The sequence below is a fragment of the Polypterus senegalus genome, chromosome 17 (assembly GCF_016835505.1).
Source record: "Polypterus senegalus isolate Bchr_013 chromosome 17, ASM1683550v1, whole genome shotgun sequence".
Lineage (NCBI taxonomy): Eukaryota > Metazoa > Chordata > Cladistia > Polypteriformes > Polypteridae > Polypterus > Polypterus senegalus.
The window spans coordinates 29,056,975-29,071,564 of NC_053170.1; the positions used below are offsets into that span (position 1 = coordinate 29,056,975).

The following is a 14,590-nucleotide window of genomic DNA, read 5'->3' on the forward strand; positions in this document are numbered from 1 at the left end:
GACACTCGGGGGGCGAGGGGACGGCCTGTAATTGGGGTCTATTCATTCAAAATGAAAACGTTCACACTTCTCTGACCACTTCATACAGGATGTGGATTGAGTCGTCTAGCACTTGCTGTGCCCGGTCTGTAATCGTCCAGAATCGAATGCAAGGTATGGGCTGTTGATGTCATTACAACTCTAGGGGTCTCAGCATACCAGCTGCACTTCAGAACAGATCACCCTCCTGAAGCTAAGCAAGTCGTCTGGGCCAGATCATCTAGGAGAAGTGAAGTGAAGGCTGCTGCAGGAAGAGATGTTGGTGAGGCCTACCCCAAAGGTCTGTGTGGGAAGCAACGGGACACTGTGCTGTAAATAGGGTCTGGTCCTTTGGATGAGGACTTGCAGTCTCCCTGGGCACCTTTCTAAAGCACTTTGACTTGTGAAAAAATCTTTATATAAAATGTAATTCACAAAATATTCATAATAAAGGATGAGAACTAAGATTTCAAGACAATCCAATGGACCCAGTTTTTACATTCCGTTTTGCAAGCAGAGCAGACTTTACACAACATTAGACAAAAAGAATGAAGCACCCCTGCATAACAAGTCGGTCCATTCCAAGGTATGCTCACTGATTCACCCACGATAACTCAGCCACTCGTTTACTCCACCTTGACTAACCTGATGTACGGCAAATCATCATCATCCTCCTCCATTCAAGACTTAAACTAACCTGGGACTGGGACAACTCACACGCATGACACTCTTAAGTACACAACCACACTGGGCCAGTTTAGAAGTGGCAATGTCACTGTGATATGAAACAAATAACTAAACTATCACCCACCAGTGATGACTGGCCCCAGGATTTGAACCCAGGTCTGCAGAGGGGTGAGCCAGCCCTACTAATCAGCTCAACCCCTGACATTTCTATTTACATCGCCTAAAGTACAATAAAAGCTGCCAACCTTTTCCGAATGCCGGAAGTGCCTCCAGAAACTGTTGTACATTCGGCGAGTCGTCTTCTCTGGATAGCAGGCCACCGTTTTAATATAGACCTTTAGGCTTCGCTCTAAGAGCTGGTTCACATCACCATAGTCGTAGTCATCATAGCTGTTGATGGGAAAATTACACAATGAGCTTTGTGTTTGGGATCATTAAGCAGTGTAAAACAACATTTTACTAATATTGAAAAGAAAACTTAAGACTTGATGTTTGTATATTCCAGTGTGCTAATGGCAAACATAAAATTCCGTACACACAGAACTAAAAAACAGTTAAAAGAATTTTTTTTTTTTTTTTATAACCTTCATAATATAGTCTTCTCTAAAAACATGCCTGCCAACCAAAAAAAAAAAACCAGGGTGGCAACCAGGCAGTGTGGGGCAACGAAGTAATGTTGGTTTTTTGTTTTTGCAGCAAGGGGGTCAAATTCCTAGATCCTTTAAAAAAAGTGCAGTGATGCTCCTGGCCAGCACATACAAAACTACTTTTGAACGCTGGACTTTGTGTCATATTATATAAGATCGGAGGTAAAGCATTGGCGCAGCTCATCGAATTAAAAGATTACACATGAATGACACGGCTCGAGTACAAGAGTGAATTACCAAACACTGCTTTGAGCTAAAATGAGAAAGTCACACACACCTTCGCTCAGTCCAAGAATGGTGGACTGCCACATAACACCATACCCATAACCAGCACACCACTTGCTAAAATTAAAGTCTGGCATTGTCCTATGTGATCAGCTGACAGCCACTTCCCCTCTCGTCCGTACCCCCAACATTCGTGAATACACTCCACCTCGTGTGTTTGCAGTTAATTTTTTGGCCACCAAAAAGGCACATTCTGTATTCAGACTAAGAAGTTAGAATGCCAAATTTGCTCTCATGTGCTGGGTATGGATGACCTTTTCCAACAGTGCCTCCTAATGTATATGGAAGGAGTGACTCGTCAAAAGGAATTGCATTGTGGGGTGTGGACATCACCTTTGTTGCGCTGTACTAGTTTACTTGTAATGAAAACAAGCAGTGGTGACATACGTTGAAAAATTGTAAAGCTTTTAAGAAAGCAGAAGTATAAAGACCAAGGGAAGGAGGAGGAGAAGGATTATACTGTGACAAACAAAGTGACAATCTGTACGACGTGCTACCGGAGGAATGGACAAAGCACCTTGACAAGCCAACTCAGCAAACATTTTGCTACCATTATATCTCTTCATTCATTCAATGTGTTAAATATATGTCCTCTTTGAAAAGAGTTGCTTCCGTAATAAAAAGATCTGTCAGCTAGCAGCTTCATAATTCAGGTTCAGTGAAAAAGCTTAACACACGGCTGGGATTGTGGCTCCAGCAGACCCCCCGTGACCCTGTGTTAGGATATAGCGGGATGGATAATGGATTCAAATTTAGCCCTAAAAATGACACAAAACACAAAATGTGTGGAGGAAAAAAAAAAGGTTATCTATTCCAGTGTTTTCCAAAATTTGGCTTTGGCCTACACCAAGAATTTTCTTTTCAGGGCATCAGTATTTTATATAATGTTAATGCCAGACAAACGATGCCAGGGTAACAGACTCCATGATATGCCAGCCGTGTTGTTATGCAAGTCATCTAAACAGGCAGTGTGGTTAAGGGGCTGATCAATGAAACTGCAGGGTCTTTTCCCACTTACTGAGCATCTATGAGCCTCTTGCCCTGTGAAAGCCTCAAATATAAAACAAAAGGAAACAATTTGTTTAAATACGTGTGATATGAACGTCAACTTGAATTAACACTCCACCACAACATACACATTTTACACCGCAGGTCCTTATTACCCAAGGGAGTTGGGTCAATGCTAACCTAGCATTCTATTAAAGCATGCAGAGGTCAATGAAAGGGTGGTGGCAAGTGGACATGAGGTCTGGAAATTCACAAGAGTTGGGGGACAGAGAACTAACCAAGAGAAGCATTACAAAAGGGTATCTCTTTTGGTTTCACAGGAGAACGACTTTTCACCCCAATTGTATTTTTAGGCTTGTGAGCAGCTGACTTACCGGATTCCAAACACACAATGGATATAATTCCACACGGCTTTGCGCAGCATGCAGGTATCCACACCGCTATGCATAGCCATGGTGTTATATGTGAGATTGCAGACAACCTGGAACTTCTCATCCAGAAGCTGACCAACATCAGAGTAAAGGCGGTTTATTAAGGAGTAGCCGTGATCCTCCCAGGAATAGTCCTGTAGAAAGAGTCCAATCAGTGACCTGCAACATTTTAAACTCAAACACTCAAAATTTCAAGAAGTTTTTCAGTATTCAGGACCAAATGTGGAGCTAACATCTCCCTAAAACATCGAGGTTCATTACTGAAAATGGGGGCTCATCTGAAAAAAATTAAAAGCTGTTTAAACAAGATATAAATAAGAAAGTACCAGGGCTCTGAAGGTAGGTGGGCCTTGCTCACCACGACGAGTGAAATCTTCATACCCAAAGTCTGGATCTTCCACAAAGCAGGAGACGTTGGCAGAGAGCAAATGTCGATCTTCATCTATAAAAGATGAAGTACACTTTCTTGATGTTAAGAAGTTTCAATAAAAGTGTTTGACATCACCACAAACACTAAAAAAAAGTCATCTCCTACAGCCACAGTGTCTTTAAACATTAAAATAAACCCCGAGTTTGTATTGACGTTTTTAATCTACACAGCGGCTAATGCTGTGGTCTTAACTTACAGCCAGTCAGATTTATAACTTCCCCAACAAATGTTGGGATTTATAAAAGAAAATGTAACAGGAGAACTTGTGTATATTTGCAGCAACTTTGAGCAATTCATGTGATACATTTTAGAGAAACTGGGAAATGACAACACCCTAATCAAGTAGGGAAATGCAGCAAAACTAGCTAAATGACTCACGCACATAAAAAAATAAACTTCATATCACTGCGCTGTTAGTATAATGTGTGCTGACGTAACAAACATATTAAACCTTGACTGATGATTATGATGTACCGACTGTTAAGTGGGCCGATGCGGCTTATTTGCACTGAAAAACATTTTTGGTTTTTCAGCAGATTATAAAGACTACCTGTTATTACTTCTTCGGGAACTGGCTAAAAAAGGACAGGAATAGCTCCGCCAAGCTTCATTCATTCCATCATGTCTACTGTGCTGCAAGTGATTAACCAACTGAAAAGACACAACATTCAGTTTTTGTTTCGAGTGGGTGCACATACATAAAACAGGTTTGTGCCAACAATAAAAGGTCCGATTTAACCAACTTGATTAGAGCAATTTACTGCACTTGTACTGCAATAAGGGAACCCAGTGAGAATGAAGCTGCTTAGGTTAATTGTAAGTAGTGACAGTTCATTAAAGCAAAAGTTATCTGTGATGCCAAGATGACACTGACAAGCATCATGGCTCACTGGCCTGGGTCAACCCGTGGTACGATTATCTTGAGGCACAGTAGCTTTGACGGATGGGATAAGTTTACTGGTGAATTATCTGCCTGAATCCTCAGTTTATCATACATCCTGTACTATTCATTTAGTATGTGTGCCAGTTGATAGTGGGTATCCCCTCAGACGCTGGTGCCCAACGCTTTCCCAACCTCAAGAGTGCACACAAGATGCACTACAAAGCCACACATGCTCTAGCCACAATCAGTTGTAGAGCGCCCTACCAGCCAATGAAGATCTGCCGAGTTGAGACTGCATAGTATGAGGTTCATTAGCATGGTCCACGCATGGTTCTTTCAGGATGGCAACAGGGTGGGGTTTGAGGTGCATTAATCTACAAACATTTACAAGATGATTGCAAATTATAAAGATAATCTGCACAAAAATATGTACGGCAGAATTTTTTTTTTTTTTTGTGCTGTGAGCAGGATTTTATTCTCAAATCTATGCAGTTTTACAAAGGAGACCCCGGTCTGCTCCATATCTGTGGGGGGTTTCCATGATCTCCTCTTATTGGCATGGCTTTTGTTCTAAAGATATGCATGTTAGGTTAACTAGCAGTTCTAAATGGCCTTAGCATTGTCGTGGATGCCTCTGAAGTTGCCACGTGACGTATTTCTGGGATAAGCTCAAAGTCTTGAGATGCTGACGTGGATTATTTATGTCTGATAATAGTGGAAGGAAACAAAAATTTGTTGGGCAGTATGGTACTGTATTACTGTTTGCCCTGTTTAGCAATAAGTGAAAACAAGGACAGTTTAAACAGGATGAGAAAAATAGCTGAATCAGAAATGTACACTGAACAAAAAGTGTGAAGGCAAAGTCTTAAATGGTTGTAATGCACGTAAGATACCTTCAGGAGTAACCAGCAAGCTTTCCCTCTTCTCTTTCTCAAATCGTGTTGCCATCTCTTCTTGGCTGGCCTCTTCCTCTTGCTGCTGCAGGAGCCTCATCTTCCTCATGAGAGCCTCCACCTCTTGCAGAGCATCTCCTGACTAAACCCAATAAAAAGAGAAAAAATAATCTAAATAAAACAGGATGTTTCTAAGTATAGAAGTTTATCTGACTTAAAGATTCAATGTAAAAACTTGATTGCTATGTATGGATTGTAATAAAATAAAAAAAAAAAAAAAGATTCAGTGTTTAGCTTCCTCTTCAAGTAAACAAAAGCCCTCAAGGTTTTACCTGCTGCTTGAGCTCAGAACTAGGGAATCCAATCCCGGGCTCCTGGATTCCCAGACGTTTTTCATTCCCGGGAATGAAACTGCTGGAACACCCGGCTGAACAGGAACAGCCAAGCTTGCATATATAGCATGTAAAAACCGATCAAGAAATAACAGAGTTATAGTTGAAAATAATTAAGTGGCACGGTTTTTCGGCCTACGGTGTAGTGTGTTGCTCATTAATTCAGTCAACAACCTACCAGAAGTCAGTCTCCCGGCTCCCACTAAGACTAAGCACAGTGGACTGGGAGGTGTCTGCACTCTGCAACTCACGAATGACGGAGTGAAGGACTGACAAAATGAAGAACTAACAGCCACCTACAAGACCTTCTAAATAGATAGTAATGGGCAATTATCAGCTGCTCTAAGCATGTCATTTGACTGTTTGTGTGCACACATGTGTGGGGTGGGTTGTAACTTACTTTACATCTTTTCACAGGATGTTAGCCATCACTATTCTTATTGTTGCTCAGGTTTCAAACAACCACCTCACCCCTGTCCTTTCTTCTTGTAGAATACAAGGACTCTTCCCAATTAACCTGTGCTCAGCCCCAACATTTGAAAGGAGTGCTGGGACCATCCACAGTATCAACTCAAAACATTAAGTGGCACTTCGGTTTCTTGTTTAACCAGCCACAGTTAGCTCTACTTTTAATGGGGTTGAGTATTAAGAGGTAATGCTTAGAACTCTTCATAATTCCACTTCCAACTGCTCGTAACTCCATTATCAAGTCATCTCTGGCAACTTCTGAAATATATACTTTAGCCTAATTATTTATTTCACCTCCCAGTTCCAAAATAGTATGGATTCAGCTATCAACCAGCTTACATTATGTGTGAGGCCTGCACCTTCTCTCCATATTCATGTTGTCCATTAGGGTACCTCAACAAATCCATGTGTTAAGTTACCTGGCAGCTCTAAATTTAGCTTTCAAAATTAAGCGTGCATAATTATCTCAGGCTTCTCAACAATAAAAATGGAGTAAGTAGATTTCTATATTAACCTCCAGCTTTACCTGTGGTCACGAGATCTAGGTAATAATGACTTAAAAGAATAAGACCGTGACGAAAAATTAGGATGCATCACAAGGTTATTAAGCTGCCACTATGCAAACAGGCTGAAGAAGTTAGCAATATGGGAGGACAGCAGAGTATAACGGCTATTTCTTTGGATATGGGGAAACCAGATGAGAAAGTTTCAGAATGTAGTTAAGGAAGCCTTCTAGGTAACTTCTCTCAGGAGGAGTACAAGGCTCAGCACACTGGAATAAAACCTATGGGCAAATCCAGGACACCCAGGAGGGATTCCCTAGATGAGAAAAAGTAGGAATTACCCAGTGGGAAGAATTTGATGGGGACAAGGTGGCCTGGTCTATCCAACTCACCATGGAGCCACAGCATTCCCTCCTCAGTATAGGTGGGGTGAAACTTTAGTCCAAAGAATATGTACAAATCACACATGGTTGCTACACCTACTTCAACATGTATACATTTGAAGGTTTAGACAAGTTAGACTTCTTGAAGGTGGCAAAGTCACACAAGGAGTTCCCCAGGGCTCTGTCCTCAGCCCTCTTCTCTTCTGTATTTATTTTCTTCCCTTTGGCCATATTATTCGTAGCTATGGACTGGGTTATCATTTTTAAGCAGATGACACTCAACTCTATTTCAATGTCAAAAGTGCAACTTTATCAGCTCAAACCTTGCCTCAGTGAAATTAAAACCTGGATGGAGCAGAACTCTTTAAAATTAAATTGCAACAAAACTGAACTCCTCCAAATTGGCACTAAAGCGCTACTTAAAAAAATGAGCTCCTTTACAGTCACTCTTGACGGTGATCTCATCAGACCTTCTTCTGATGCAAGGATTCTCTGGTGTAATTTTTGATTCCTCCCTTTCTTATGCCGCCCACATAAACCACATTAAGAAACTTTCACCTCTATAACATATCCCATATTTGCTCATTCCTCTCCTTTTCTAATGCCGAGAAATCTGTCCATGCTTTTATCACATCCCGCATTAATTATTTTAACTTGCTGCTGGCAGATGCCCTTTTAATCTTATATCACAGCTCCAGTTGATCCAAAACTCTGCTGCAAGAGTCCTTACTCGAACCAGCAACAGCGAGCACATCACACCCATCCTGCTTTGCCTTCATTGGCTCCCTGTGCCTCACTAACCTGCACACTATGGGTGACAGGGCCTTCAGCTCCATAGCACCCAGACTTTAGAATGACATCCCGAAATTAATTAGATCAGCTGACTCCATTCATTCTTTTAAAAAAACAACTTAAAACTCATGTATTTAGGAAGGCTTTTAACTTAACTGCCCTTTCTTTTAAATTTACCTCTCTGTCCAGGTGCTCAGGATAATTTGTATGTCTGTTATATCACAAATTAGGTTATTTATTTGTTAGGTTTTTCTTTTAGTATTTAACTCTGGTTTATTGTCCTTTTTTATTTAATGCTCTGTTATCTGGTTCATTGTTCTATTCAGGAAAACACTTGTATCCAATGTTACATATAACCTGCTGTTTTTTTTTCTAAGACTCTGTGAAGCGCCTTGAGCATGGGAAAGGTGTTATATAAATAAAACTAGCGACTAGGAGCCCAATCGAAATAGGGCTATAAATTCTACGTTTGTGAAATCCATACTTACTCTGCAAAGAATTTTATTTTTAAGTCCTTGAAATGATTTTGTTATCATGGCACTAATTTGTGCTTAAAATAAACCTTTTCGGCTGATGTAATGAAGAGCTTCCTGTTTAAACGGGGCTGCAAGACGTGAACTCAGCTCTTCGGCGCACCTCATTTGATTTTTTCCAGCAAACAAATTTTCAAAACAAACCATATTTTACGACTCTAATCAGAGTCGGAGCAATAATTATGTTGCCATGGTCATTTTAGATCAGGGATCGGCTAAAAATTAAACAATGACCATTGTTAATACCTAGCCGTCATTACTCAGTTTGCCAATAGATGTCAGAAGGACGGATGCCAAAACCGAACTGCCCAAAGATGGATTTCGACGAACCAAGCAAATGGCAATACGTTCTAAATTACTTACGGTTCCGGAGCTGTTGAAGGGTTTAAGTCAGTCAACGACGTTAGTCCTGGAAAGTATGCCCCACCAAACCAACGTTCCAAAAACCAACCGATCTTACTGTTATCTGCTCGAACCAACACCGACTTACTATACTCGGTCGTCCAGCGGCGTCACTGAAGCATTCGAACATTCGTAACCAATCATGCAATACTGCGTCCGCGTTTGCCACGTTATGTTCTAACTACAGAGGCAGAGTCCCATTGCATGGTTCTAACTTGTATTGAGTTGAGATATTGATGCGAACACCATACATACGGATAGTATCAGATTATATATAAGGATGTATTATTATTATTAAAGTAAATGAGTAGTGTAATGTTTGAAATCTAGTGATTTTTTGCATTGAAAAAAAATCAGTCGTGGGTGTCTGTAATGCACGTCTCATCCATCTCCTGCCATACAGCTTCAGTAGGATGCGACAGCAGAAAGTAGGCAAATCTCAGAACAATTAGCTGTGTGAATAAATGGGCAGGATCTGATGAAGGCTGGAAGAGTCTGTAGACTGAGGAAGGTGAGGAAAGAAGCTACAGTACATGCATCCACTTCAACCAACCATGCAAATTGCACTTTTCAGCAGAGTGAGGTCTGGTGCTTTCAATAAAAAAATTGGGCTGTTAGTCATTAGTGCAACACAAACTCAAGACCAGCTCTAGGTCTTAATTTCAAAGGAGAAATAAATGTGCGGATTTAAATAAATAAATAAATAAATACAAAAAAAAAAAAAGACACTGATCAGGCTACAACACACAAATAATTTACTTTAGTTCATGTAATATTCCAGCAACACATCTCTAGATAAGCGGTTGTTTCCACTCAGAACAATGGTGCATTTAAACCACCACTCACCCTTGGTCCTCCACCCCCTTCCTCGGCTCCAGGGCTATCAGTCTGGCAAGGAGATGGGGGACGGAAGGCAAAGCCCCCTTCTTGATCAGGTTCAGGGTTAACGCCACAGCCAAAAACGAAGGAGCACATTGAGTGGTAGTGAGTGAGAAGAACGATGGCATGGATCAGCTCAGCCAGGGACCAACAACTCTCTCCACCTGGTTTTAAAAGGGCCTGCTCAGAAATGAGGAAGTTGCGAGTAAAGCCAAAATGTAATTTCCAATATTCATGTATCAAAGTAACAACACTCACGAAAATAAAAACCAAAGCATGCTTTTTTCACCTCAATATGATCCTTGGTGATGAACCATGGCCGGTGAGCAAGTAGTTTATTCAACTCATTTAGATTCTTCAGCTTTCTTGGACAATATTGTAGGCCATTAAGCCACTGGGGATCACCTCCAACTTGAAGAAACTCTGATGCATGTAACTGAACCAAATACAAGCATTGGTGTCGGGCAGCAGCCTGATTAAAAAGAAGGAAATGCCAGTTACAAATGGCAACACTGAAAAAGAGCTAACTTTTCACACACGCCTTGCTTTATATTGACACAAATTTAACATTCATATTATCTGAAGCAATATCTTGGAGAAGAAGAGACACTACATTGGTGTTGTGGACAAAAGAAATGAAGAAAAACTAAGCAGCAAAAACTGAACTATTCAAAATTTGTATTACAACTGTCATCATCATTAATCAGAATTCCTTTGCCAGGGTGAGTTTATCTGAACACATCAATATTTATTTTCTTATGGTCATCTATTATTCATACTGTTTAACCCTGCCATATTCAATACAAAGTAGAACAGACACCATCCACGTTCATATGTACTCCATTATGTTTGTAAGGTTGTTTTTGTCACATAGGTACAAAACTAATATAGAGTCACCAGTTAATCTTGTGCGTAGAAAGCAGAAACAAAAATACATGTGAAACAAAGAATGAAAAGTTCAGATAATTTACAAAGCTGAGACTCAAGCACAAGTGCTTGCTTACTATTTTTTAATTAACGTATTTTCATATATACACACAGTATATTCGGCATTATATATACCTGTATATACACTGCTCACAAAAATTAAAGGAACACTTTTTTTTATTGGGCCTGGCATGAAATCAATTAAACCTGTCTGATAATTTTCTGGTTGGTTAAGCAGCTGAGGTCATTGTTAATCACTTTCAGCTGTATTGGTGTTCATGGACTTAACGACAGGTGCACTAAAGTGGCAACAATTAGAAAACCCTCAAAACAGGACTGGTTTTACATGTGGAGGTCATTTCAAGTTTCTCCCTCTTGATCTTTTTTGGCTGGTTTTCCACTCGTGCTAGTTTTGGCTTGAGTAATTATCTCTACTGGCAGTATGAGGCGATTCCTTAACCCTACAGAAGTTGCACAGGTTGTCCAACTTCTCCAGGATGGCACATCCACACGTGCTGCAGCAAGAAGGTTTAATGTGTCTCCCAGCACAATCTCCAGAACATGGAGATTTCAGGAGACTGGCTGTTATTCTCGGAGAGCTGGACAGGGCCGTAGAAGGTCCTCAACCCATCAGCAGGACCGATACCTGCTCCTTTGTGCAAGGCGGAACAGGCTGAGCACTGCTCGTGCCCTACAGAATGACCTCCAGAGGGCCACTGGTGTGAATGTCTCTACCCAAACAATCAGGAACAGACTTCATGAAGATGGCCTGAGGGCCCGACGTCCTGTAGTGGGCCCTGTGCTCACTGCCCAGCACCGTGGAGCTCGACTGGCATTTGCTCAAGAACACCAGAATTGCCAAGTCCGCCACTGGCCTGTACTTTTACAGACGAGCAGGTTCACCCTGAGCAGCTGTGATAGGCGTGAAAGAGTCTGGAGAAGACAAGGAGAATGATATGCTGCCTGCAGCGTCGTTCAACATGACAGGTTTGGTGGTGGGTCAGTGATGGTCTGGGGAGGCATATCCATGGAGGGACGCACAGACATCTACTGCGTAGGAAATGGTGCTCTGACTGCCATAAGGTATCGAGATGAAATCCTTGGACCCATTGTCAGACCCTACGCTGGTGCAGTAGGTCCTGGTTTCCTCCTAATGCACGACAATGCCTGGCAAGAGTATGCAGGCAGTACCTGGAGGATGAAGGAATTGAAACAATTGAATGGCCTTCACGATCCCCTGACTTAAACCCAATAGAACATCTGTGGGACATTATGTTTCGGTCCATTAGGGCGCCAGGTTGCTCCTCAGACTGTACAACAGCTCAGGGATGCCCTCATACAGATCTGGGAGGAAATGCCACAAGACACCATCCGTCGTCTCATTAGGAGCATGCCCGACGTTGTCAAGCATGCATACAAGCTCGTGGGGCCACACAAGATACTGAAAAGCATTTTGAGTAGCAGAAATTAAGTTTTTGAAAAATGGACTAGCCTGCCACATCTTCATTTCACTCTGATTTTAGGGTGTCTACACAATTGAGCCCTCTGTAGGCAGAAAACTTTTATTTCCATTAAAAGACTTGGCATCCTTTTGTTCCTAAGACATTGCCCTGTCGTTATTTGTATAGATATCCAACTTCATATTGAGATCTGATGTATCTAATGTGTTTCTTTAAAGTGTTCCTTTAATTTTTGTGAGCAGTGTATATATATATATATATATATATATATATATATATATATATATATATATATATATATATATCTACTCTGAGACACAAAAGATGTCAGGGGAAGGGAATGAACTTTTGTATTGTCCTAGTCACTACACTGGAGAGAACACATCTGTTGGAACAAGTGTTAACAGCAAGGCACCAAGAACAGATTCAGCCAAAATTAAAAAAAAAAATAAATAAATAAATCCTGCCACACAAGCTGCACCAGAACTCATTGCCCATCGTGAATCACATAATTTCATCTGCAAGTGCATAAAATACACGCATTTTCTCCTTTTGTCAATGATCACGTGTGGCACTGAGATCATAATAGGACTTTAAAGTTGGTACACAGCAGCTAGAGTAATGCGTCAGCTTTCTCCATAAAACCTTTAATCTGCGTACTTCTGAAATACTTCACTCACCATGATTGCAATATAGTGGCGGCATGGGTATGGCAGGGGGCCATCCATCTGCAGAAGGTAGTGCCGGGTCCGGAGGAAACAGGCCAGATATTTAGGGTGCAACCCCATAATTGAGGTAATGTTGTCCACTCGTCCCATTGAAACAAAGGCCTCTATGAGAAGCTGATGATCACTTTCAACACCCTCTTCCATGATCTAAGAGAAAGTATATGTCATTTATCAATTAATTAACTGCCAAAATTGTGTGGCCATAAAGGTTGTGGCTTCCAACAACTAAAATTAAAAAAAGGACAGCAGACATGATATTACTACAGTAGATACACATGTACTGTAAAATCTCTGTAAAAATGACATCTACTCAGTAGATGACATTTTGCGGATATTTTATTATTTTGAATTGGACTCTGACTTGTCAGGCTCAGATTTTTCTGCAAGTGATCAGGAGATCAAGATCTAAAATGAGTGTGGTACTTGCCTTAACTGATTGTGGTGCTGACACACTTATGGCAAAGTTTGCCTGGGAGGACAGCCACGAACAAGGACAACAGTTATGAACCAGATTGGTTTGCACTGCAACAGCCCCGGCCAGAGACAGCGAACAAGCAGCAAGAGTGGCCACAGAACCAGCAACGGACGTTTTGTTTATTTATGTGCGAACCCGTTGCTTTGTGTGCTTTTCAGAAAACAACCAAGCAGCCACTCACCGCCTCCGCCTCCCCATGCTACCGCAGTAACAGACATTTTATGTTGAATTATGTGAGAAATTATTGCTTTGCGTGCTTTTCAGAAAACAGTTTTTTGGAAAAATATTCAGTCCTGGGAGAAAAGGAAAAGGGGAAAAACCTATTAGCCCTAAAGGAGTTAAAATTACCGGCTACAGAAGGAAGATGATGACCATATACCTACTCCTATCAAGTCCGTATTACCAACTATAATGCAGTATAATATGCACACAAACTGGCGTTTAAAGAAAGAGGAGCACCAATCTTTAACACAGCTCCACCCAACAGCGAAGTGGTACCTCAGACAGAACCAGGCGCTTTATACACATAATGACTTCAAGTACCAACATTCCTATTGTGCAGGCTTTTTAAAAATACCAAATTTTAAAATGATGTCTCATGTATATTAGCACACCCCAATTTTTAGCAAACTGAAACGAGTGAAAATTGCATGCATTGTGCACGAGATTTTATGGAACACATCTTTCATAGTACTTTTCTACAAAGAATCACACCAAGTGTACAGTATTCAAGCTACTTAACAAGCCAGGTAAATATACAACTTAAGAATCCATTTAAATTGACTGTTAATACTCCCCTCAACTTAAAACATATCTGAGAAAATGTTTTACATGTTTTAAGAAGCTCAGTAATCTTTCAATTTTCCTTTCCGACTACAAAATTTAGTCAAACTACAATACATTCTTACCTGTTTTAAGGGTATAAAGAAGCTTGGTCCTTTACCCAGAACACGTGGGACCTGTATTCCTCTGTCCTGAGGGAGGAAAAAAGAAACAAAAAATAAGATTAAATACGTGATCTAACAGCATATATAAAAGCATAATCACCAATGACATATCACAGTCCTACCATACGTGTGATATCTCACGTAGTGTTGGCTTATGTTGACATCCTGTTGATCTGTCACAACGCTTCAGGCTGAAATACTGAAAAGGGCATTCCATGCTACCTCTCAACCTGCGTGCTAGTCATTCAACTTGCTATTAGGCTTAGTCATTACGAACGCCTTGGCAAATGTGATGAATATGAGGGCTGCCAGCTGGTAACCATTTTATATCCAAGCACTAAAACATGAACAATTTCATATTGTCAGGCTTGGAAGAGGCACACCATCATTAAAAAACAACTTTAAAACTCCTTAATCCA

At 40.9% G+C, this 14,590-nt stretch overlaps 1 protein-coding gene across 2 annotated transcripts in view; it reads right to left on the reverse strand.

The window, feature by feature from the left end:
* Nucleotides 1–14,590, reverse strand: part of sesn2 (sestrin 2) — a 41,309-nt gene that overhangs the window by 5,034 nt on the left and 21,685 nt on the right. For both annotated transcript variants that reach the window (XM_039739646.1, XM_039739647.1), the window contains exons 2-9: nt 14,133–14,198; nt 12,702–12,896; nt 9,924–10,106; nt 9,602–9,814; nt 5,283–5,424; nt 3,403–3,518; nt 3,020–3,210; nt 951–1,095 (exon numbers count right to left, since the gene is read on the reverse strand). In XM_039739646.1, coding sequence (XP_039595580.1) covers nt 951–1,095; nt 3,020–3,210; nt 3,403–3,518; nt 5,283–5,424; nt 9,602–9,814; nt 9,924–10,106; nt 12,702–12,896; nt 14,133–14,198 — 1,251 coding nt within the window. The remainder of the gene's footprint in view (nt 1–950; nt 1,096–3,019; nt 3,211–3,402; nt 3,519–5,282; nt 5,425–9,601; nt 9,815–9,923; nt 10,107–12,701; nt 12,897–14,132; nt 14,199–14,590) is intronic.